At 43.8% G+C, this 25,980-nt stretch overlaps 1 protein-coding gene across 8 annotated transcripts in view; it reads right to left on the bottom strand.

Annotated features, from left to right (window-relative positions):
- Positions 1 to 25,980, bottom strand: part of asap1b (ArfGAP with SH3 domain, ankyrin repeat and PH domain 1b) — a 50,804-nt gene that overhangs the window by 7,770 nt on the left and 17,054 nt on the right. For 3 of the 8 annotated variants that reach the window (XM_035526311.1, XM_035526308.1, XM_035526312.1), the window contains exons 2-23: positions 22,112 to 22,184; positions 20,281 to 20,426; positions 16,675 to 16,749; positions 15,617 to 15,666; positions 14,232 to 14,361; positions 12,080 to 12,165; positions 11,182 to 11,257; positions 10,855 to 10,941; positions 10,135 to 10,143; positions 9,793 to 9,896; positions 8,966 to 9,035; positions 7,301 to 7,388; positions 6,575 to 6,623; positions 5,523 to 5,686; positions 3,649 to 3,782; positions 3,446 to 3,537; positions 3,117 to 3,303; positions 2,796 to 2,881; positions 2,046 to 2,161; positions 1,067 to 1,134; positions 604 to 711; positions 149 to 362 (exon numbers count right to left, since the gene is read on the bottom strand). In XM_035526311.1, coding sequence (XP_035382204.1) covers positions 149 to 362; positions 604 to 711; positions 1,067 to 1,134; positions 2,046 to 2,161; positions 2,796 to 2,881; positions 3,117 to 3,303; positions 3,446 to 3,537; positions 3,649 to 3,782; positions 5,523 to 5,686; positions 6,575 to 6,623; positions 7,301 to 7,388; positions 8,966 to 9,035; positions 9,793 to 9,896; positions 10,135 to 10,143; positions 10,855 to 10,941; positions 11,182 to 11,257; positions 12,080 to 12,165; positions 14,232 to 14,361; positions 15,617 to 15,666; positions 16,675 to 16,749; positions 20,281 to 20,426; positions 22,112 to 22,184 — 2,212 coding nt within the window. The remainder of the gene's footprint in view (positions 1 to 148; positions 363 to 603; positions 712 to 1,066; positions 1,135 to 2,045; positions 2,162 to 2,795; positions 2,882 to 3,116; positions 3,304 to 3,445; positions 3,538 to 3,648; positions 3,783 to 5,522; positions 5,687 to 6,574; positions 6,624 to 7,300; positions 7,389 to 8,965; positions 9,036 to 9,792; positions 9,897 to 10,134; positions 10,144 to 10,854; positions 10,942 to 11,181; positions 11,258 to 12,079; positions 12,166 to 14,231; positions 14,362 to 15,616; positions 15,667 to 16,674; positions 16,750 to 20,280; positions 20,427 to 22,111; positions 22,185 to 25,980) is intronic. The other 5 variants (XM_027004350.2, XM_027004352.2, XM_035526310.1 and 2 more) reach the window with 3 other exon arrangements.

Genomic DNA, 25,980 nt, shown 5'->3' with positions numbered 1-25,980 from the left:
TAACTGTACGTCTAATATGTGTGCATTTGATTGGTTACGGGATACATGTGCTATAAATGCACTCGATTGGACGGTCTGTGTTCAGTGGCAGCAAAACTTACAGCATCTCACTGGCTGAGGCAAGTTATTCCAGCGGGGTCAGGTTTACCTTTGCCCGCGTTCCTAGGCGGAAGAGGCGGGGCGTCGGAGACGGGGGAGGAGGGGCAGTCGGTGGTGCTGTACTGACTGGTGAAGGAGCTGTAGGAGAGGCGCTGCTTATCACGCTGGCCACTAAACACCGGGATCGAGAGCTTCTCGTGAGGCGAGAGGCTGTAGGAGTGACAAAAACTCTGCGGCCTCCGGTCTTTCTTTATTGGACTTGGCTGGGAATGATGGTGGGAAACAAACAAAACAAGACAAAAAAAAAAAAAAAAAAAAGGTTAAAAGGTTACATTACATTCCCCTAAAAAACATTACATACCAAAAAAAAAATAAAAATAAATAAAAGCATGTTCACCATTGTACAGAGTGTGGAAATTTCCCTTCAGAAAGTACGCATATACGGAAACTCAACTAGTAAAGTTAGGTTAGAGTTTGCTGGTGACTGTTTATTTCATCTCTCACCTTGTCGTCAAGATCGTCATCGCTCTCATCCAACTCTTCCAGTCGAAGATTCCATTCATACTCCAAATGAACTTTAGGGTTAAACTTCCCTTCTGCAGCTTGAATCAACTGAGTGAGACACACACACACACACACACACACACACACACACACACACACACACACACACACACACACACACACACACACACACACACACACACACACACACACACACACACACACACAAAGTCTTCATTTTTCTATTTAATTCTCTGCTGCCATCTAGTGTACAAAACTATCAGCACTGGAAATGCATCTTACAGGAGATTACCATCACTGGAACCATCACAAGAAGTACGCTTTGTTTTGACCTGAACTAAACATATAGAAGCTTAAGTACACTTCAAATGCAACCAGCAAAAGGCTTTAATGCAGTGGAAAGGGACAAGTGCCATATATGAAAGTGTTTCGCTTTACTCACAGCCTCTGCACATTGGTCAAGCCTCAGCCGCCTCGCCACATCCAGTGCTGTCTCGCCATTCTGATTGGCTGAAAAGAAACATGAGTTAACAAATGGAAGGCTAGTAGATAAACAGCAACTGCACTGCATTTGCTGAGCAGGCTAGTGTTTTAAAATAAGGCTTGAGGTAAGTAATGTCCTTTAAGGACCCAGGAAACATTGTAAAATATTAAAAATGTTTGTATGCTTACAAAATAGGGCATTACATTAAAATGTTCAACTAATTTTAAGTTAGAAACAGCACAGAAATTTGATAAAACACCACACATAAATGCAACCAAACTGGCTCATTAGTCCTAGATGATTCTTGGATTCTGCTCCACTATACAGATCAGCTTCATTCATAAGTACTGACTGAATGCAGGTTTTTATGTTTTTATGATTTCTACCAGGATGAAAATGAAACTACAGACAGACAAATGTTTGTGGTGAAAAACCGCTTGGATGTCTCTGCAAAATAACTTTGCCTAGCACTGACTACCAGTTGAGAGCTCCTGAAGTTAATGTCAGTGGAGCCTACACCAATTTTACAAGAGTAGGGAAGAAATTCTGGCAAAATAAATAATTTGGTCATTTACTGGACTTTGGAACAATATTCACAGGACTAACTTTGTATATTTTGTACCCAGAAGAGCAGGATTAGCCAAGAAAACAGACTGAAGTTCCCTGGGGCTTTAATGCTGGTCTAGGGCCAGGTCTAGGGCCAGGTCTAGGGCCAGGTCTAGGGCCAGGTCTAGGGCCAGGTCTAGGGCCAGGTCTAGGGCCAGGTCCTCAAACCCCTTAATGGTACAACGGTTTGGGAAGAATAAAATAAAAAATGTAAAAAACCCAGGACATTGGTGGTATGGTAGGTGCACACTGCATATTCCTAGAGCCGCCCAGTGGGAGTTATTCTCTGTGTGTGTGTGTGTGTGTGTGTGTGTGTGAGAGAGAGACTCACTAATATCAGTAGCAGGTTTGCCTCTCAGGAGCAGTTTGAGGCATTCATACTTCTCATACATGCAGCAGTAGTGCAGGGCTGTGTTTCCTCTCTCTGTTTGTTTATCCAGATTTCCACTACATCACACACACACACACACACACACACACACACACACACACACACACACACACACACAAGGGCAGTGAACTCAACAAGACAACCACCCTCACGGACAACATGAAGACAATCCACACAATCTTATATAACTGAATCGTGCATTTCCTGTGCAACGTGTGAGAAACGGCCATGTGCTGCCCTGCAGCACTGCAGTCCAGCACGTGTCTCAGCGCTTATGTAGGCAGGCTCAAACACACCGCGCCAGGGCCACAGCACAGCCAGATCACCACACCTCTGCTGCCCACATCACAAAGCTGAGAACGGAATCCTGTGACTAAACCTACATAAACCTTACAGGAAACTACTGCTACAAGTCAGGGTTCAGAGTGAGGGTGAATGATCTACTGCAGAGGGGTTCGATTCTGGACTGGGCTCTGACATCACTGCTTGTTATTTTAAGTAACAGAACACGTGAAGGCCCTCGAGGTCCAGGTACTGCAGATTTTCCACCCTCTGTTTTCTTAGGAGTCAGGTGTGACAAAGGAGCCAAGCACTTAACTACTAATAACTTTGGAAAAAAAAAGTTGATCAGTGGCACCCCATTTCAGTGTTGGCCTTCCCAAAGGCGCCTGGTGAATACTGTCCCCTCACCTGTTCTGAACCAGGAAGTCGAGCAGATGCAGTGAGGTGTGGTCGGCGGTCCTCACTGCGTAGTGCAGGGCTGTCTCCCCACCCTCCTGCAAGGAACAGCAGAAAACACACAGCACTGGTGGAAAAGCGCTTCAACCCAAACATGCAGCATCGATCGCTTATCGTGGGGAGTCCCTGGAGAAGCACACCAGCCACTGCAGTGTCAGGGTCAGCTCAGAGGTCTTGTGTGTCTACAGCCATTTTTTCCAACCACATTCTTACACTTGTTATCAAAGCCTCTTAACTAATCATACAGTTTTTTGAAAATTAATTTACACATACCTGTCCGCTATCAGGAAGTGGCTCCATTAGCTCCACCCCCTCAGCATACACCTGGATGAGTGCCAACAGGTCACGTGATGTGACTGCATCGTGCAACTCACTCATCTTCACCGCTGCGGAGCTGCACGTCTTCCTTGCAAACTTATGGTCAACGTATTTACCGTTTATAAACTCCTTGCGAACTGTCCTGCAGCAGGAAACAAAAGAATTATTTTATTTTGCCTCATAAAATACAGCAGATCTAATTACCTTAGAGCTTACTACTTGACACAACAAATAAAGGGGGAGGTTAAATGTTTAGGAGCAAAGCAGAGGCTTGGAGTACTCACATATCACTGCCTGGAGTGGGCTTTGCAGAGTGACAAGGAAGATTCCCTTCCATGATCTCGTTAAAATTACTGTTCCCAACGTTCTTGGCCAGCTAAGAGCAAAAAAGAAACTAACCTTAAATGTGCCAAATACAAAAGTGTAAAATATTTACTCCAGACCATACTGTTATTTTTGAGAGTACGACGTCAGTCGAGCAACACACCAAGAGCTCCGAGGTTCCCAGTTTGTCCAGCTCCATGGACTGGATGCGGGAAATGTGCACACCCATCTCCCTGTGGATGCCTGAGCATTCGATGCATGTCAGGATCCCCAGGTTAGTTGACAGCCATTTTGGATCTGGCAGGGTTAAGAAGCAAATTATGAAATCAGGCCAAAAGTAAGAGAGGCTGCATTTCCAGGCATTCCCCACAAGGGGGCTTGCTTGGGCTTATGATATAGTGGAAAAGTGTACACATTGATAGAATTTTGCATAGGACAAGAAAGCATCTGGGAACTGAGATAAAGCTTGCTGTGACATTTCCCTCCTGCACACACGTCCGCAAACAGACGGACACATACATGTATGCATGTGCGCACACGCGCTCTCTCTCCCACACACACACACACACACACAGGAAAAGGAAACAGACTACTGAGTTCTGCATGTTTACTGTAGAAAGCGGGTGTATGTATAACCAACAAGTGCATTTCCTGCTGTACTAATAAATAAATGATTAAATAAGTAAAAAATAAATAAGGATTGAAGCTGATCTCAGTACAAGCACCCTTAAGCTTCTTACACCAAGAGAGATGAATACCAGAGATGAATACCACCATCTCTTGGCTGTGAGGCACCGGCCCGCTGTCCTACCCTGCCCTGAACACAGCAGGCATCCTGAGCATACCTGTCTGCCGCCGGGCTGACAAAACACTGACGCTAAGACTGCACAGCATCCCTTTAGAGGTGTGCACTAGACGCTGCTGCCAAAGTAAATGCAAAGCCAACACAATTGTCATTTTCAGTGTTATAATCTTCAAACCTCATCATGCTGAAAGGTTGACTTGTAGGTGTGGAACTGTACATGATGCCAAAACAGCAATCAGAATACACCAGAAACAGGTTATAGCCTGATGCTCATCTGAGCAGCATGTTCACCATTGTTCACCAAGTGTTAAATGTTGCTGATTTCCTGACTGGGTGAGAGAGACAGCAGTCAGACTCTTCTACCAATCAGACTCTCTTCAGTTTGGTTCCTGGTGATGTCCTCAGCACTAGCTACATAACACTGTGACGTAACAGTAGTAACCAGGACACTGCTGTCTGCTCCCTCACACACACACGGACACACACGACTGTTAGCACTCATTAGCTTCTTCTGATTGTCCTCTGCCAAGCTGGAATGGCTCCAGACAAACAGTGATATAAAGCGCAACAAACAGAGAAAGAACTGTTCTACACAGACTGAAAATGAGTGGAATCATCCGGGCCGGTGGCGCTGTGTGTCTTACAGACATCTTCAGTTCCGTGTCCGTCCCTGGTGTCAGCTGCCGGTCAGTACCGATGCGTGTCCAGACGTCTCCATTTCCACGGAGACACCCGAATCTGAGACACCTTCACTGAGGAAAGCCACTCTGACTGGTTGCAGGACACTGGAAGGAAGGCGGTGAGCAGCTGATTGGGTGTGCCGCCGGTTCTGGGGCCATCGGACTCGGGACAGGAAGATGAGCGGTTTTGCATTCAAAGTGTTCGCGTACATATACATTTCTCTGCACTAGGCTAGAGCAGCACCACAAGTCATCCTGGAATCCTTGGACCAGCTCTTACTTTACTAACAGAGAACACGATACTGACAGCGCTGTGTGCGTATGGGCTTGCGTGTGTGTAAAGTTGGCTACAGCCCTCACTAGCTACAGGGTCACAAAGAGCTTGGCAGCAAGAAGAAGGGATATCTTATGAAGAAGAGTGATTGGTGGGAGTACTTGGCTGACATACACAAGCACATAAGTTCAACACACACATGCGCACACGTATAATCACAGCGTCTCCACACACACACACACACACACACACACACACACACACACACACACACACACCTGCAGCCCCACAGTCGCAGCACACTTCGTTGCCAGGTATGCGGAGGACGTCGTCGATGATGGCTTTAGTCAGATCCTCCAGGCCATCCTCCCCGGCTGTCTGCTCTCCTCGGAACGCCATGTTCAACGCCTCCTCCTTACTGTTAGTTAGCACGGAGATCCAGCTGTAAACAGACACAAACATCTTAGCACGCACACACACACATACCAACAATTTCAAACACTCTAAAAAAATATGTGGAAATACCGGCTAGAGTTGCATTACATTGCATTAGTCACGTCAGTGTGTCCCTAGCCTGGGACGCTTTTGGCCATTTAAAGAAGGCACCAATGAATCCAAGACGCAGAGGAATGTAGGTGTTAGAGGCTCGATTTGGGGATTCAGAGGAAAAATGCGACGTGTATGAATGCATGAATGAGTATCTTTTTGCGAGGCAGAGACATTTGGAACGAGTCTATAGACTACGAACAAAAAAGAGGTGTGGAAAAAAAAAAAAAAAAGACAGGTGGTTTCAGTGACCTAAATGACTCAGCACCACTTCTACAGAAATGCACAGATGGATCTCTTTCAACCTTTCAGTACACACAATTCACAAAATAAAACCACACAAAAAAACAGCAGCACAATCAAACCTGTAGTTTTGAGTGATTTTAGATGTTAAGAGCATACCTACTGTGCTGTAGGTATGCTCTTAACATGCACTGTGCTGTAGGTATGCTCTTAACATGCTAGTTTGCCACAAACCCATTGTAACTTTGTTAATTAACCAAAGAGGATACCTAAGTTGCAGCATAAAATGGGTTTAACAAACCTTAGATTGCCCCATATGGTCATAACCAATTTCAGATCAGTGCGAAAAAATATAGAACAAGTGACACGTTTCCGATATTTAAGGATTTAAAGTATGTGTAACCTTTGACTAACCCATAATAAATAACCCACGTTTTAAATAAACCACCACCACCAACACCACCACCACCACCACCACCACCACTACTACTACTACTACTACTAATAATAATAATAATAATAATAATAATAAATATCTTACATCACAAACTCCTGTTCATCTTCAGCTTGGAAGTGATATGTGCGGTTATCTGCAAAACAAAGCAACTAAAATATAAATTACTATAACCAAAATAATATAAACCATAAAATCCATCCACCTCTTTAGTCCACACATTAGTCATTAATTGTGTTCATAGATGTCTGAAGAGTCGTTCTGGTTACTGGAAAGAATTGGACATTTTGTGTTGCTTATGACTGCATCGCTTGCCCAGTAATGTTCAATCATAACGTACACCACACTGCAAATCTGACATATTTCTCTTCTCTCTGCATTTTCTCAGAAGCCTTTGCAGAAGCTTTAGCAAGTCACCTTTAAATGGATCAATTTGAGAAAAGGAAAACATCAGTCATGAAGGGATGAAGCTTGTTTATTTTCTCCTTTACTGTTCTTTGGACTTTCCTTGAAGCCTTGATCTCATATGTATTCACAGTGGCAGGAAAGTGTGCAGGAGCTAGTGCAATCCTTTAAGTACTGAAAAATAACCTATAGCCTTTAAGTGACCATCCAAAAATAATCATCCAAAAAAAGACTTTTCACTGAAAATCACTAAAATTGGCCAACAGTGGTAATTCTGCCTGAAACAGAACTTGCGCAAAACACTTCCTGATATCTGATTTATAACACATGACTGTGCCATCCTCTTTCCTAAGGTCTTTTTTTCAATGGTAAATGGGCAAAAGTGGTTAGGGAAGTCCAGAGGCTTACGGGAGATGAGATCGAAGCACTTCCGCTCCTCCGTGCTGGGCTTCACCTGACAGGTGAGCAGATTGAGTTTGACTGGCTGCCTGTTCGACTGTGGACAGACACGCAGAAGGACATGTGTTCAGAAACAGTTTTTCAAATCATCCTTTACTCAGTAGATCTACCTTTTCTCAAATAAATCTTTTTATGCTGAACTCATCTGAACATGATATTTATGGTCTGCGTCTAGCAGTTGCTGTTTAACTTAGTTGATCATCTTTGAGGATTATGGTGAAGAACATAATAATGCAATAAGTGGTAAAACATGACATAAAGCAGATATAGCTCATCCATATAGCTTCACAGAGGATTCATATAGCCTGAACACACTATTGTAGCAACACTACAAGACTAATACACAGACAGCACTATCATCCAACTCCATCCAAACACAGATCCTGACTATAATACTGTATGACATATTAAGTCTGAATCTACGAAATGTAAATATGGACATCATGCGACTGACACAAAGCAAAAAATCAAAGGCATATTTCCCTAAAACAAACGTATACTTGTTTTTTAAGAAATCACAGTTTATTAACTACACAAAGCACACCATTTGGCCATTATGTGCTTTCAAGCAGTACAGGGGTGTTGCGCTTTTAGCATGTGATCAGGTACACCATAAGGTACACCAATCAGACATGGTGAAAGGGTGAGCATCACTACTATACTGCTATGGTTTCACATTTAAGCATTATTGATATCTCTTTAGTTCACTTGCAAGTCCCGACTGTGAAGAGGAGGCACCCAGTGTGTGAGAGGGTTATTACAGTGCTGGGTAAGTCTAAATCATGGTCAAACTGTTCCCTTTCCTATTAGCACAGGTTATCAACCCCCACGGACATATTTTGTATTCCGAGGTCATTTTAAGGCATGGAAGCCTAGAGTTTCTGAGCGCAAGGATTCCCTGCAGCTAATAAACAGAGAAAACGAGATAGGTGATGAATGGCACTGCGGATGGTTTAATGAAATGTGTTTTTTTAAGGGTGTGTGTGTGTGTGTGTGTGTGTGTGTGTGTGTGTGAGTGGATGTGTGTGTGTGTGTGTGTGTGTGTGTGTGTGGATGTGTGTGTGTGTGAGTGGATGTGAGTGTGTGTGAGTGTGTGTGTGTGTGTGTGTGTGTGTGTGTGTGTGTGTGTGTGTGTGTGTGTGTGTGGATGGGTGTGTGTGTGAGTGTGAGTGTGGATGGGTGTGTGTGTGTGTGTGTGTGTGTGTGTGTGTGTGTGTGTGTGTGTGTGTGAGTGTGTGTGAGTGTGTGTGTGTGTGTGTGTGTGTGTGTGTGTGTGTGTGTGTGTGTGTGTGTGTGAGTGGATGTGTGTGTGTGTGTGTGTGTGTGTGTGTGAGTGTGTGAGTGTGTGTGTGTGTGAGTGTGTGTGTGTGTGTGTGTGAGTGTGTGTGAGTGTGTGTGTGTGTGTGTGAGTGTGTGTGTGAGTGTGTGAGTGTGTGTGTGAGTGTGTGAGTGTGTGTGTGTGTGTGTGTGTGTGTGAGTGTGTGTGTGTGTGTGTGTGTGTGTGTGTGAGTGTGTGTGTGTGTGTGTGTGTGTGAGTGTGTGTGTGTGTGTGTGTGTGTGAGTGTGTGTGTGTGTGTGTGTGTGTGTGTGAGTGTGTGTGTGCTTTTAACTCACCGTGGCATGTGAGATGGTGAGAACGCCTCCTTTTACTGAGCACTTCCTCCTTTGCCACACCTTCCGCAGCCTGTCAGTGAAGGCCAAACGTTAGCCCTGGCTGACTGCTGACATGCTCAAAGGCATCTGTCTGCCAATCAGCGCAAATCTGCTTGCATAGTTTTCACACCACAACTCATTGTCATTCTGTGCACTGTGCAAGCCCTTGTTGTTCTGAGGCTGTCTGAGGATTCCTAGCACACCGAGAGTAATATCTGGGCAGTGTTGTTGCAAAAATGCTGTTACATGCTCTGATGATGTCCCAAAATATCATATTTTGCAAGAGTCCCAAGAATTGTTGCACGCTGCAGCACTGAAATGACACCTAAGGGTGATGGTTGCTTCGTAATCAATAATAGATTTATGTAGCGTCGCATATTCTTTCACTCCTTTCTGAGCAGTTTGATCAGAACAATGGTCCCTCATGAAGCAAGCGTGCTGTGGGCTTGGCTGCAGGTCGGCTGGCGGGTTCCCGTCTGAGGGACTGGAAAGTGGAGGAGTGATGCAGCATGTTTTCATACACTAATGTCTCTACCCTGTTTAACACCCTGTTTAAGTCATTCTGGTCCCCATGAGGAAATATTTTTTTAAAGCTTTAATAAACATTAGTTTAAAATTTGTTTCACATAACTAGAAGTCCAAAAGTTGTTTTTTTTTATTATTATATTAAGCTCTTGTGTGGCTATATCAGTATTCTGCTACAGAAATACAGATATTTATGGAAAACCCTCATAAACAGAGTACTAGAAAAGTGTTTTGTTTGCAGTTTGCAGGCCAAGTACTCCTACCCATCACTTTTCTTCAGTAGATATCCTTTCTTCTCACTGCCAAACTCCTTGTTTCCCTGCAGCTGGTGCATGCTGTAGCACCCCTGCTTGCTCTGGGAGTCCTGCTCAAGTGTACACACATGCACACACAAACACACACACACACACACACACACACACACACTAAATATACAAACTATCTAAAAACAGAGTACCCTCAGTCACGCTGTGATAAACATGAATCCATGTTTCACAATATGTCTCAGTCATAATATGAAAAGCACTTTCTTCCTATACCAATAGCTCCAGATGTCTATGCTGTTCACCAACCCACAGTGCATGCAGTGCATGCAGAACACTTACTCTCCTGGACTTGAGTCCCACAAGGCAGCGAGTGAGAGAGGCAGGAGAAAGCATGAAAAGTACTGCACATGAATGATACAGCTCTCTCTCTGTGTGTGTGTGTGTTTGTGTGTGTGTACACTTGAGCAGTGAAAGAGAGCGAGATATAGTATACACATATGTAATATACAGTATGTGTGTTTAACTGATACTGCATGTGACAGTGCTTACATGTACATGTAACTGGTAAAAAGGCATGAATGTTTAGCCTCTGGGAGTCACCCAACATTAGTTATTAATAAACTCATTCAGTGACTTTCCACTGAGGAACCAGTGTGGCACAGCACTGGTTACCAGCAAGGCCTACCTAATACTGGCCAGCAGCATTGCACAGCATTGGCTGCCCACCCCCCCCCCCCCATCTCACTCTCAAACATATTAACCCATTAGCCTATCACTAAACAAATCTAAAAATATTTCACATACCAAGCACCTTCCTTTTCACACATTCAGGGTGTAAAGAGAAATGAGTATTTGAATAAAAACCCTTATCTACAAAGTTAGAAAAAAATGTGTTAATGAAGCATTTGTTCCTGTTCCTAATTCCCATTATACAGCAGTCTGGATTAATATAAAATATCCTGTACAATAAATCTTGTTCTAACAACAATTACGGCTAATGCTCAAATATTAGAATTGGCCCAAAACTGAACCCTGGGGCACACCACAATATCCACCTACCTCCTTCTGCTCCAGCTGAAGGGAGTTCTTGATGAGATCCCTCAGTGCTGTGAGCTGCTTTTTTTCCTCATCCTGAGTTTGCTTTATCTAAGAACCACAAAAGCAATGAGTCGTACAAACAGGCTCACATGCCTCTCCTTGCCAAAATATCCTTACGCCTTGACTTTGCTGAGGAAAAAGATAATGTTGCTTCAGAAAACTGAAACGTGACTCTTACTGAGAGTGGTCATAGTCATTAAAGTGAGCTACTTAGATGAAAATGATTCACACTCAGATGTTCACAAAGGGTGAGAAAAATGGCTCTAGTTTAAAATGCAGGGCACATACATTGTAAAGGTCAGCAGCCAGCTTCTCAATGTACTGCTTGAGTTTATCAGCTGTCTTCAAGCCATCTTGGAAGAAACTGAAAATGAATTGCAGCACATAAAATCAAGGAGTATGTTCTAAAGATTAGCTTTTTAATGTCATGGAAAACTTTCTCGTGTGCTCACCAATGCACAGAAAGTTTACTCTGACATTTAACTTAATTATTGTCTCTAATAAACAATGGTGAATTTCTCAGCAAACAAGCTAAGGGAAACCTCTGCCTCATTCTTGAGTACATACTCATAACATTCATTTAAGATTCAGAAAGCAGTTCAAATGAGCAGTCTTATTGGCTGATGCAGGTGACTAACAGCACACCAACACTAACGACCTGCCAGAACGGCCAGGGTCAAACAGTGTAGACACATGCCCACTACCCACAATTCCCCACTGCTGGCGAGAGCTATCTGGACATTTCTGATGCATATTTATGATCTTGTATTATTCTGCAACAGTGAAGCAGTGAAGTGTTGTCTCATGGTGTTTTTGAGCTCTGCCGGAATATGATTACATAACAAGGTAAGTGCTCTGAAGATCCCTGTTGATGTATAAAGAGACCAAGTAAATATACTGCTCTTTCATTTTGCCAAGGTGGAGAGAATGATCATTTTTCTGGGCAATACCTGTTAACCTCTAAAACACTAACATTTCTTTACTCTTAGGTCTTCATCTTGGGACTTTCAAGAGATCTTGGTTAAAAAATAAAAACTACCCAAGAGCAAAAATCAAACCTCAATATTCCAGCACCCTCAACATTGTAACCATGTTAAGGAGTTTAATGTTTAGAAGTCAATATAATGTAATAAAACATGAATCAGGTAGCAAGCAAGGTGCTGTTGTTTTGAGGTTCATATCTTACTTGCATTGTGCGTGGTAATACTTGATCAGGTTCTGAAGGAGGTCGACACCCTTTTTGGTCTTGATCTCGTTCACCTTGATCAGGTACTGCAAAAGCAAAAGATGCAGAAACTGTCAAATGAAGAACGAGCCACCTCTGGACTGCAGCAGTCCACCACAGCTGGCAGGCCACTGGTAGCAAGGACAGCTACAGGGTCTGCCCGCGTTTTCTTTTCCACACGCCGACTTTACAGGCAAAACGGATCTGCTCATTGGCTGCAAACAATATGAGGAATAAAGCAACTAAATCCATGCAGCTGTAGTTGGGAGCCAGGGCGAGGTTGCTGGGTATTGCTGCTGTTCTCTCGGCTTCAGGAGCATTAGGTTAGAAAACTGCTCTACAATTCATGCAGTTCTCCAAAATAAAAGCAAGCCATCTAAACATATAAATAAGACTTGATCTGCTTTATAATTGGAGGTAATTGAGAATATTGCATCTTTTTGCATCTGTGCAATATAACCTATAATGAAGTTGAGTTCTGTGTGTGTGTGTGTGCAATATATATATATATATATATATATATTTATTTATTTATTTAAAAAAGCATGAGAGTGTTTCAGCTTTATATGCTAAGATTTTCAACTCGGCCCCTATGTCCTTTTGTGGTGTCTGTGTGCATGCCTTTACAAGCTTGTTTTGGTGTGATTATATCCTATTATGGTGGTGGGTCAACCTGCAATTTACCATTCACCTCTGAGCTTCCTGTGTGCCTTTGTGTAAATGACACAGCACATTACATCACCACTCAAAAATTCAAACACCAGCACCTTTTCCTCACTCAACCTGTGAAAAAGAAAGTGAGAAAAGAGAGAAACAACAGGTATGAAAGGATTGGAAAGGAGTTAACTTAGAAACCAATGAAAGAAAAGAGAACTTGGAAAGCAATAAAAGGGAAGCAAAAGAACCAACGGCGAAGGGAGCACGTTCATTAATCTGGCCATCACTCTACACTGTCACCTTACATATCCAGAAGTCACCCTACACTGCCACCCTACACACCCAATGCTGTGCTGGCATCACTCATGCATCTTTTAAACACCATTGGGTACAAAGTGTCTAGTGAATCTAGCCATCAGTTGCCCCCAGTTTGGTTCAAACCTGATCCAGCTTGGTATCAGTCTAAGGGCGTGTCATCAGCCAGTGGGTGAAGAATTAGTGAGGTAGGAATTTAACAGAAGCACCTTCCAGAACACCTGGAGGAATTACAGTGAGCATGAAATAATATTCTACAATGTTCTGAAATCCAGCCTGAATTATTAGCAAGTGAAACATTACACAGAACAAAATGAGTCCATTACTGGATTATAATAACCACATAAAAACCTGCCTTTCTCTTTTCTTCTGACAGGCTGCAAGTCACATGGCAGACCAGATGGCAGGCTTTGATCTAAATTAAAACCTAAGATTCTTCACCCAGTCAGTCTATATCAGATGGAGGTTTCAAGGCAATAACAAAGGGCTTCATCTCCTTGCACACACACAGACACACCTGCACAAACACACAGTCACACCCACAGCCACGCTTCCTGTAACAGACAGGAGGTCCTTTTTTATATAGGACTCTGTTCTTTGCAAATGCAACACCGTGGTATAGTAGCACCACTCACAGTGCACTGTCCCTAAATTAAACTGTCAGGGTGTCAAACATTTAATTGAGCTCTTATGAAGTTATTAATTGTTTCACCGAGACTGCTGGTTTACTGTTGTGGATTGTGAGTATTTCTGCTGAACGCTTGCTGAACTGTTTGTTGAACTGGTCCAGTGATGTGACTTTTAGTCACTGATGAAAAGCAACAATGCTGCCCTTGACCATCAAAACATTCAGTTTGTTTTGTCACTGAGCAACAGAGCAGCTTCCTCCTGCAGCATTACACCACTTTGTGGAAAACTTAAAAGGCTCTGGTTAGAAGCACATTCAAGAGAAGGAACAAAGAGTACATGCAGAAAAAGAGGAGTACGTGTTAGTGAGCGAGAGGGATTTTTTTTGATGGAGAGGCACCCGGCCCTTCTGTAAACTACATCAGGCAGGCTTCATGTGCCCTGCTACACATTAAACTCAGAGGGGCCAGCCTCACGCTTTCTCGACTCTCGAGGGCGGGGCCACCGCACACACCTCACACATCTGCAGCTGGAAGAGGCGTCTCTCCTTTTCCATCTCCTCGGCGATTTCAGCGCCTGTGATCTCTGTGCGGATCATCCCGTGCTGCTTGGCGTGTTCCCGCTTCTCCTTCTCGATCTTCGTGCTGGAGACGAAATCAGCTGCGGTTACCGCCAAACGGAAACGACTCACTCAGCTTTTACAGACTGGACTTGCCAGCCACTTCAACTGATGCTAGACTCAGCAGTGACACAGAGAGGCATGAAAACGCCTGCAACACTGTTACGTCTGGTGCACTCAAACCAAAGCAAGACCCACAAGCACACCAACAGAGACAGTGTGCTCTTACAACGTGCTGCTATTAGAGTGGTGTAGGTAATAAAGTAGACAGTGAGTATAGATATGGATATCAGGCCGGTGTTTGTCATATAGTGACAGGCAAGTGTAAGTACACAGGACAATCACTTTGAGCGGAATGCTTTTAAGGCTAGAATAAATGCCTGATCATAATCTGGGCTGGCAGTGGCAAAGAGGAGTTCAAATTCAGAAGGGCTAGAAAAGTCAGTCAAATGAGGCAGATGTTTTAATGCAACCTTTTAAAGTCGTTCTTTGAAATATAACGCATGACAGTTCAAGTGCTCCAAGTACGGTTTAGCAACCTTGGACATATGTCTACTTCTATTAGCAAAAAAGGTAAAAAGCTTGTTATTATAGATTAACCCTGTAAGCATGTCAGCGGGAGGAATTTGTTGAGACATGCACCATAGTACCTGTGATTGTGTGTGTGAATAGGGATTCAAAATCTAAAGCCACACACACACACACACACACACACACACACACACACACACACACACACACACACACACAGAGAGAGAGAGAGACCATCCTATTTATTCCTTCATACATTCTCTAATGCATGTTGTCCAAATGTTTCTTTCTGCTTTAGTCAGTTGTTAAATGCTAGCATTGCTAACGAGTACTGATAACCATTATTGTAAATTCATGCCCCAAACAAGTTTCTAAAATACTAAAGACAGTCTGTGTCTACTTACAGTAAGTATCTATCTACTGGATCTATACCATCATTCCCAGTACATTCAGCTTTGATTACAACTGCACTTTCACTGGTCACTGGTTTGCTAATGCAGAGTGACAGTCAATGATATGCTAAGGAAACAAGTAAAGGAGAGTAACAAAGCAGAAAGAATCAAAGTTTGGACAGTGGACATGTATGGGAGGACTGCTTGTATGAACATTTTTTAAAGTGTTAATATTATTTTAGCTGACCTGTTCATTTAAAAAAACAAAAAAAAAAACAAAAGCAAAACCTTAGAAATGTTGCAATGAGACACAGTACAATTGCTCTAAACTCTCTTCACACACAGGCACACACTTACAACTTGGTTTCGTAGTCCTTCCAGGCCTTGTCAAAGGGCTTTTTCAGATCCTGAGGGGGGGGGAAGCAAACAGAGAAGCGTAAGTTGGATCAGCGCACCGTCGGACTGACCAGCTGCCGGACTGAGTCCTCTGGACTGAGCCTGGGACCTTTTACAAGCTGACTGAGAACTCCAAGTGCTGGGCGAGATCATGCAAATGGCCTCATGCAAAAAGAGGAGTGCGGTGGGTGAAATAACTGAGTAACTGAAGAAACTGAGAAAGAACACGCAACATCGATAATACTGAAGTGTTTGAGAAGTAACAGGTGACAGGCAGCAAGTTAGAGGAAAGGAAGAGAAAGAAAGAGAGAAATATGTAATGTCAGGTACAGAAGTCAGGGACCCAAGACGGGGCTTTCCACTGCTGCACTCGGAGGACACAGCAATGCATGGTTCAATTTTTTTATTTATTTTAAGGGCCCTTTTAAGGCACCTGTTAATTATGGGTGATGGGTTGGGTCGATTATGTTGGGCACAGGGGAGGCAGTAAAATGTACAAGACAGCAGCTTCCCAGAACAGGCCTAGCTCACAAAAACACAAGAACACCCCAATCCTGACAATTCTCAACGTGATTAGTGAGTTCATCTGTGAAACACTGTGCATACAAAAATGACCCAATCAAGAGGACTCATTGTACCATTTCTAATCCTGCCAGATTCTGAGCCCAGGAAGCCAAGATGAGGTGATGGAAGGAGTGAGTAGATGTGATGTATAAAGGACATAATGATAATAGTGATGAACAAGAAGAGACTCTAGCATTAGTGCTCTCAGTCTTCCCAGCACTCAGGCAGGAGTAATGCATATGTTTAGCGGCGAGTTGGTCCGTTCTTATTTATGATGTCTTCATGCTCTCTACTCCTCTCAATCACATTCTCTCCCCTTTGGGTCTCTCCCTCCCAAGCTGTCAGTCTCATAATTGTCTAGTGAATGAGCATTGTGCAAGAGTGCAAGTTGCGCGCGCGTGCGTGCGTGTGTGCGTGCGTGCGTGCGTGTGTCTTTTTGTGATAAAGGCTCTCACCCCTTTCACGCCTTTCAGGTCTCCTTTCAACAGAGAGTCCAGCGTGAAGATCACATTATGACTCAGGCTCTGGAGCTGCAGAAAGACAGTGAGAGAAAAAGATATACAGAGAGAGAGAGAGAGAGAGAGAGAGAGAGAGAGAGAGAGAGATGAAGGGAGTGAGCGAGAGAGAGAGAGAACAAGAGAGATAGATGAAGGGAGTGAGAGAGAGAGCGAGAGAGAGAGAGAGATGAAGGGAGTGAGCGAGAGAGAGAGAGAGAGATGAAGGGAGTGAGAGAGAGAGAGCGAGAGAGAGAGAAAGAGATAGATGAAGGGAGTGAGAGAGAGAGAGAGAGAGAGAGAGAGAGAGAGAACGAGAGAGATAGATGAAGGGAGTGAGAGAGAGAGAGAGAACGAGAGAGATAGATGAAGGGAGTGAGAGAGAGAGAGAGAGAGAGAGAGAACGAGAGAGATGAAGAGAGAGAGACAGAGAGAGAGAGAGAGAGAGAGAACGAGAGAGATAGATGAAGGGAGTGAGAGAGAGAGAGAGAGAGAGAGAGAGAGAGAGAGAGAGAGAATGAGTAGTGGAGAGATCTAATTAATACATAAACATGTTACAGAAGCCAGGAAGGGACGGTAAGGCATTAACAGTTTAGCGCCTCTCTGGAGCCGTGCAGCGGGGACAGGGGAAGAAGTCTGGGGGAGGGAGCTATTAGCCGATGCTCTCAGGCAGGTCCTATCCATGATACTGTGTAGAGCCTCAGAGGACAGGGAGAGCTTCTCAAATACCAGCCCAAAAGGACCCACAGCAAGGGTCGTATTTCAGACAGGCCGAGTGAGTGCTGCTCCGCATAAAAATTGCATCAACCTCAGAGCAAAAGGGGCAGGGCGAGACCTGAACGCAGAGGCTGGGAATGCTGTGTGGTCATAGTGCCTAAAGCAGAGCCCAGTCTGTCTGTCGTGTGTGCACGCATGAGTAGGAGATTAAGTGGGAGAGAGAGAAAGAGAGAGAGAGAGAGAGTATAGACAGCAAGCAAAAAATAAATAAATATGAACGTATGCAAGTGGGGGAGACTATTAGAGTGAGAAAGAAAGGAAGAGAGACAGAAACAGGAGGCGCTTTTGAGTGTTTGTGTGCGCGCACATGCAATAAATCTACTGCTGCCTCTGGGCTCAGCTAGTGCTGCCTGGTTGATGGGGCTGAAGGTGTCCAAGTGGGGAAATGGAAGCAAGGACAGTGTACAAGGAGCAGTTATGCTGGCGCTACCCGGCCTTTGGGAACCCCAGGTACATTTTTGATAAAAACAGCTCGAGATTCAATACTGAGAAAAAAATATTTACATACTCATGCTGCACATGTGCATATTGGGAATTCAACATTCGACATGCCTGGGTTCTACTCGACGTCTTCACTTGTTCCCTGCCTCTGCCTCTCTCCCTGTCTTTACGAAGCTCTTATTTCAGCGCAGTAAACAGCACAGCGTGGTGCCAGGATCTCAGCACACACTCAGAAGTGTCTGCTACCAGACACCAGGCCTGCCTCTCTCCGTCTCCCCTGCCGGCTAATGGAGCGGCAGCTCCGCACCCAGCGACGGCTCTGCCCGCCTGTGGATGCAGAGCCCATTCAGTCTTATGTCCCTTCAGCCTTTGCAAGTGGGCTGAAAATTAGGCATTACTTCAAAGCAGCTTCTGCTATTAACTACTATAATGGCCGTTGAAAATGGAAAGTCATTTTGGAGGCACAGCTTGGAGCTCTTGTGAGATTGAGAGGAAACGCGAGACAGGCCAGTCACCTCTGGGGCACCAGTGGAACAGCAGAAGCTCTGGGCACAAAGTCAGCACAAGGCAGCTTCATGCCACAGGGGCCATGGGAAACGGATCAGAGGCAAGAGGACCTGGAGTGCAAGCAGTGTCTCACACAGAGACAGAGCCAGACTGACGCAGACTTACACACGCGCGCACGAACGACACGCATGACACGCAGGCAACTTTCCTGATGGGGGGAGGCTATCAAAACTCTTTGTTATTGTAACTAAGCATTACTATACCAACAACCAAACCTGACCCTGCTGATAGCAGAGTAATCCACAGGAAATATTACAGGTCTCAGATTTATCAAGTGAAAAGTCCCCATAATGGCCACACTACAACGTGAACTAAGGTTGCCTGTGCCTTCTATCTATGTGTGTGTGTGTGTGTGTGTGTGTGTGTGTGTGTGTGTGTGTGTGTGTGTGTGTGTGAGTGAGTGTGTGTGTGTGTGTGGGGTGAGAAGGTACTTGGCTCTGATACATTTCGGGTTTTAGCTATTAGGAAGAAGTAGTTTACTTCTCACCCAAATCACACTCAACTAATATGAGAGAGAGAGAGCTCCTAGCTGATACGAAATGAGAGACTAGGAGGACAAATGAAGGCAAATGAAAAAGAAAGACTTACTTTTAGGAAAACGGTTGCCTTGTACTTCTTAGACACTAATTAGGTCCACCTGTCTTACAAGTGCATTTTAGATCTGTGCTGAGCTGCAATCTGTTGCAACTGTAGTTTGTCTGTATATACAACTCATAAGACACCATTTACCATCGCTGCTTCATCAATAGATAGTTGCCAATCACAAGACCCTTGAGGCCTTTGACCAGACATTTCTTGGGTGGTGGATCATCCTCAACAGAACTTTTAACACTGACACCAGAGCAGCATTGCTGTAGGTACTGTGGGTACATGCTTTTCTGCCTGTCCATGTCATTGAGGATTGTAAGTGACTTGCCACCCCAAAACCCCCCAGCTAAGAGCTGTCCTGTGGTCAGAAATTGACCACTGTCAAAGGGCTAGAGGACGGCTATTCCAAACTGCTCATGGAACAGTCTATAGAGTCTCAGAGACACTACACCTGCAAAGTATCTAATAGAGTGAAGCTTCTAATATACTGGCTGGTAAGTAAAGACAGCAGAATGGTGAAAGAGAAAAAACAGAGAGAGAGAGAAAAAAGATAGATAGAGAATGCGAGAGAGGTAAAAAAAAACAAAAAACTTCCCTGCCTTTACTAAGAACAGCTGAGAACTGGCACTTAGAAGTGACTTCACTTTCGCAGGCAGTGCATGCGAGAGTGTGTACATGTGTACGCACTGTGTGTGTACGCGTGAAGAAGAAACTGTTTCCTACTCACTAAATGTATGTCTCCTCTTCTCTATGCAACTACAAGGAAGTTTGAAAGAGATTGCATGGTCCAAACACACACACACACACACACTGCAGAAATGTGTGAATGTGTAAGTGGACTGGTAGGTTCTGCATACCCTGTGAGCTGCTTGTACACCCTGGAAGCCCTCACACACACTCCTGCCCTGACTCAGCCCACTCCACGGCTGTGCTGCATGTTGAAGTCAAAGTGCAAAATCTCTCGCACACACACACGCACGCACGCGCGCGCTTTGTGCACTGAACTCCAGAACATTTACAATTCCACAACCTCAACGACAACCCTCTCAGCCAGCACAACATGCTAGACCAAAAAATCCCCACAAATAAATACACTAACACATATTACTCGTCATTCCACCCTTTGTGTATTCATGGTGGAGTAGAAGTCCCAACCCGCAAGCCCTGAAGCAGTGGTGGATTATGGGTACTCACCAGGTTCTTGAGGAGGGCAGAGAGCTCTTTTGTGAGTGTGGAGAACTTGACGAAGGCTGTTCCCAGATCAGGGTTGTCACGGCTCATGAAGTTACTTCCAAACTTGTCCAGCGCCTGAACATATGTCTCCTCATTCTGGATGTGGTCTAAATACACACACGCACACACGCACGCACACGCACACATAGTCACAGTTACCACTATCACACTTCAACGGCACAAAATATATATATATATATTTTTTTTTTAATTATAATTTTCTCTTGAGGGTCTGAAAGGATAAAGTCACATGTTAAACTCAAAGGATTTCCTACTGCAGAGAGGCCACGTTATAGATATTTTTGACTAGCCAATAGTCAGCGCTGACCCGTAACTAGAGGAAAAGTTCTTCAATTACAAAGCCACAAAGCATCTGGACATACCGTGTGGTGCTGAGAGGAGTGGTGTTAGGCTGCCCTGCACATTGCCTGCTGTCAGGACAGACAAGTATGGCTCAAAGCGACGCTCTGGAAGGAGCAACAGTGCAGGACGCACAATGGCCCGCTGCTGTGCCCCAGTAACTGGTTGCTGGCAACTGCAGTGGTACGCCCACTGACACCACACTGACACCACACTGGTGAGCAGGCAGATTCTCAAAGACTCCAATTAATGTTGTCGTCGTCTGCCCCAGTGAATCTGGCTACACGCTCTTTTGGGCAAACTAAAAATATTCAGGAATGCAGACCTGTTTAGTGACACCTGCAAACATTCGCATTTAGCTGGAAGGCTTTCCATACCGTGGAGCCAGGGTGCATTCTGGGTCCTGATAAAAGGGGCTTACTCGCTGAATCAACTGCAGTTCTGAAAGAACCCCTTTCTTCATGAAATTTCACAATGGTTGACATTTTCATAATGAAAATTATTTATTCAAATAAATATCTGACTACTAAATTCTCTTGTAGGGACAAAATCGAAAATTAACAAATCCCTCTATGGCATGTAGGTGCTCATCAATTTTATACGGCAATTTAATCATAATTGGAAGATTGAGTGCATATCACCAACTGATGCACCTCAGCAAAACTGATTTTCAGTCATGCATGGGGTATGGGATGGTTGTGTGTGTGTGTGTGTGTGTGTGTGTGTGTGTGTGTGTGTGTGTGTGTGTGTGTGAGCGCGCATTTGTTTAACGAGGCAGAGAGGAGAACTGAGTAGGTGTGTGGGGGTGGCAGAGGAGTACTGGCCAGTGTCAGCAGCACACTAATGTTAAGCGCAATCTCCTCTTTTAACTGTAATTTTGTTTTAGCGGTTTTCAAAGCCACCTTGTAAACGTCTGCTTTATTCCATGAAAGCGTTTATTCTTGCACATATGACTGCCTACACCTGCCTATTCATGAGACAGCAATAATCTTTAATTCCACCATTAGTAAGCAATGCCAGCACAAACATAGCAATCAGAGTTCCAACAATAACTTCCCGGGTTACTGATTACTGCCTCCAAGGTAGGGTTCTAATGTTGCAGAGCTCTTTTACTGGAAGAACACCACAATAAAGAAGAAGGAAAAAAGTGTTTCAAGTTGGGAACTATGGGAGTCAATGGTGGAGGGGAGACAGAGAGAGAATGGCAATATTTTTGGCTTATATTTAGTTGCCGTTCCATTGTATCATTTTATGTCCATTCAAATCAGGTCAGGTGTACCAATGTAAACCTGTTTTCAATCATGCACACAGTCATGGTGACAGAGCTTTAGTACCATGAAATAGCTAATGTAGGTCTGTTAACAGGTGGTTAATAGCTACCACAGGTCTGTGAGAGGAGGTCAGAGGTTTGTGGCAGGACACGTTTCTCTACCTTGGCCAGAGTTGTAGATGGCTTTGACTGACTTCTTAACTTTCTGCAGTGAGGTCCTATCCTGGTCCAAAGCCTGAGGACAGACAGGAGAATGCAAAGTTATTCAAAAGAATATGAGAGAGAGAGAGAGAGAGAGAGAGAGAGATCTGATAAGATGCTAGTGTGAAAGAAGAAAGTTAAGATAATTCAGCACCTGTTATTTAGCTAATGGAGAGAAGGGTTAGAGAGTGAGTGAACCATGACTTTATGCAACTCCTTTATGGCAAAATATGACTCTGCACATCACTGCATCAAGCAGATCTCACTCAAATTTACCGTCATGTTAATAACTATTACAGATGAAAATAATAACAGAAAGAAGAGAATTGATTCAAAACTGTTCGTCCACACAGTACTGTTAATCATTCTAAATCAGTTCAGTGGACCTCGCCCTTATCTGCCCACGTAAAGAATGCCACTGAAACCATAACCAATTACCCAAAACCACTAGCCAATGAAGCAATCATCAGATCAGGATGTGACTACTCAGTATTCTGACCATACATGCAAAACAAACAAAAAAACAAACAAATAAACATATATCAGCAAATAACTTTCCCAATGTTTATCTTTCATTTGCTTTGTAAGTCATGTTCATTGTATTACTTTCAGCCTAGAAGGGTCATCTCAAGATGAGATGAATCAAAGTGAGTCAAGTGAAGCAATTTCCAAATTCTGATTTTCACACAGGCACACAAACACGCACACAGGTGCACACTTACAGGCATGCACACATGCACATGAGCACATGCCTATTTAAAATAGGTATAACCAGGGAAGGGTATAATACTGTTGGCTTAGACAGACATGGTGAAACAGGCACGCACGCACGCACACATGCATCAACATGCTTAATATTTAATGCTTTCATAAAACACAAAGTTTTCATGTCATAACTGACCCACCAGTAAAAAAAAAGATGAACTCAACATGCACTTCTCTCATTACAGCTTCAGATTTAAGGAGAGCTGCAAGTTTGTGGATGAAACGCAGAACACTGACAGATGCCCAGTTAAAACGCTGCTGATGTCATGCTTTTGTGTCTGGGAAGAGAAGCAGGAATGGCTGCACAGGGCCTATTCAGCTATTAAGCTCCAAGCTAAACGAGACAGCTCAAAATCCTGCTTCTGTCATTACATAACTGTGAAAAGCTGTTCCCTTTCAGTGCACACACACACACACACACACACACACACACACTCTACTGTTGAGTTGCACTTCATATAGTCCACTCGTATTCCAAAGCTACTTATACACAAGTCATAGTGCAACTGTGCTAAAGTCGACATTCTTCTTCAAACACAGTCCTGGATGGTTCCAACCTGTTCCAACTGAACAGTCATGACACACCTGATGGTTCCAAATTGGTTCAACACATCAGGTCAATTATAAACCGCTTCATTACCTGAATCTGTTGGAACAGGGAAAGCAGCACATCTGTGCAGTGCGCCGTCCTCTCAAGGCTGGACCTGCCATGCCTTGATGTCTGGTAGCTGCACTGGAAAACTCTTCTCTAGCATAGATGAATTATGAACAGATAAAGCTCAATTCAGGCCGTGCCGAGCGGACGGGCTAATTAACTTTCATCATGTAATTAACAGCTCGTGATTTGCGCACGCTCCTCCGAATTAGAGGAACCGGCCCGCGTGCCCCGAGGGGCCGCACCAAGCTCCAGGCCCCTGCCTTTGATGCCGGTCCCTGGGGATTAGCGGCTAACGCTAACGCATAGCCACGTCTCCACAGGACGGCTCCTCAGAGCAGCGCATGCTGAGGAGGCCGCACCCTGTGATTAAGGCTCCGTTCAGCTGTTAGGAATGCTTCTTCGGCATTTGAACTGCGCCGATTCATGGGCTTTCTGGTGACAGTGCTGTGGGACGGCCATTTTTTGATGTTCAAGTCTGTTCACTTTAGGGTTTAGAAGTTTCCAGAAGAGTCTCCATTCTCCGTACAATCTGTTTGATGTTTTGAATCGCCAAAGGGCAAAGAGTGAGGGTGCGTTCACCTATAACTCCACAGAACTCTTGACTCACAGAGAAAAAGAAAAACCTGTGCAACTCTAGCTCTCCTCAGTACTCCAGCCCGCTGCTGTGCTACTGGTCCACTGCCCAGGTAACTAGCAGTTCTCTTTCTGCTGATTTACCTGCATCCTTGTCACACCCCCTAGTGGGCTGACAAATGATAAACGTCATGCTTACATGAAGCCTTGAGGGATTTCCGTGTACCCGAGATCGCTAATAGGCTAGACATTTTAAAAGATGTATTCATAGGCTAGACATTTTAGACACCTAGGCTAAACATTTTAAAAGAAAGGAGAAAAAAAAAATAATAATAATAATTAAAAAATAATAATAATAATAAATAATAATAATAATTATATTTTATATATATATATATATATATATATATATATATATATATATAAATAAAATGGAACAATTACCATTTTATTATTTTTGATGTGCAAAAACGAACAGTAAATCACAAACATGTGACCCTTTGCCCACATCTTTAGCATCACCATAAAATGACAAACACACATATGTGCAACATCCTAAACAACTGCAATCACTCTGTAACAAACTGCAATTGCTCATCACCATACTGAAATAGTGAACTAAATTCACGTGGAGTCGCCGGGGGTCTGGCCCTGCACGCAGTGCTGTATATCAAAGTATACAGCACTGTTCAAAGAGGTTTTATTTGTCATTTCAGCTATACACAAGTACACAACAAAAACAAGACAATGTTCCTCCAGGACCATGGTGCAACACAAAAACAACAGTGCAGCAGACAACATGTTACACAAAAGTGCAAACAGTCCAATATAGTGCAAAATGTCATTAAATTAAACATTAAATAAACAATAATAAATACAGGACAGGACAAATACAAAATGAGTAGACAGTGCAATTATTTAGTACAGTACACAGTACTGGGCATATGTAAAGCGAGTTAGTGACTCGCTACCCTGTCAGTGACATGCTACCCTGAACATAGCAGTCACCAGTAGCAGCCAGAACAGTTCAGAGTACAGTACTGGTTTGGTACAGTACTCTAGCAGCAAGTAGGATAATGTGCAAGACTGCAACAGGCGTGCATAGCTTATTTGTGTGAGGTTTGACTTCAGCACTAGTCCGATGCAAAACAATGTGTAAGTGTGTGTATAGATATGTATGTATGTATGTATGTACATATGTGTGTGTGTGTGTGTGTGCGTGTGTGTGTGTGTGTGTGTGTGTGTGTGTGAGTGTGTATAAAAGTACCCATTTTGGAATCTGAATTGGAATTGGCACAGTGCTGTATATGTCCTTACATATGGAGCATTTTTGACATTTCTTGGCCTTTTTTTGGTTTCTTCTAACGCCCTACTTCTGTGCACTACAAATATATTTCCACAGAAATTCCATGTTGTTTACTTACTAGTGAAGAGTAATTGGTACTTAGTGGTAACCTCTGTAAGCTCCCCGTGTGACCTTAGCTCCTTTAGGTCTTGTTACTTAATAAACCAACCAAGCAAAAAGCTTTTAGCTCCTTCATCACAAATGCAAAAGCCAACATAAACCTTTTCCATAAGACACATCTCTCAGATCTGCTCGTAATGCAGAAACCGGTTCAAACATCTACGCCACCTCCATCGCTCACAGTGGCATGCTGCTCCAGAGAGCACGTCCTGCCACCGCATTTAGATTTATCTTTTCGCTCAGGCAAGGCAAAAGATAAAAGGAAGTAAAATGAAGCAGAATGGTGTAATCCCCTCCCTTGGGGGGGTTTTATGTGAGGCTTACGAGGGGCTCGCTCAGTGACACTGGCGCCAAACTGCAGCCCGGTAA

This window comes from Electrophorus electricus, chromosome 5 (genome assembly GCF_013358815.1).
Source record: "Electrophorus electricus isolate fEleEle1 chromosome 5, fEleEle1.pri, whole genome shotgun sequence".
NCBI lineage: Eukaryota > Metazoa > Chordata > Actinopteri > Gymnotiformes > Gymnotidae > Electrophorus > Electrophorus electricus.
The sequence above is the reverse complement of the archived record's forward strand: the minus strand, read 5'-3'. Positions and strand labels throughout refer to the sequence as shown.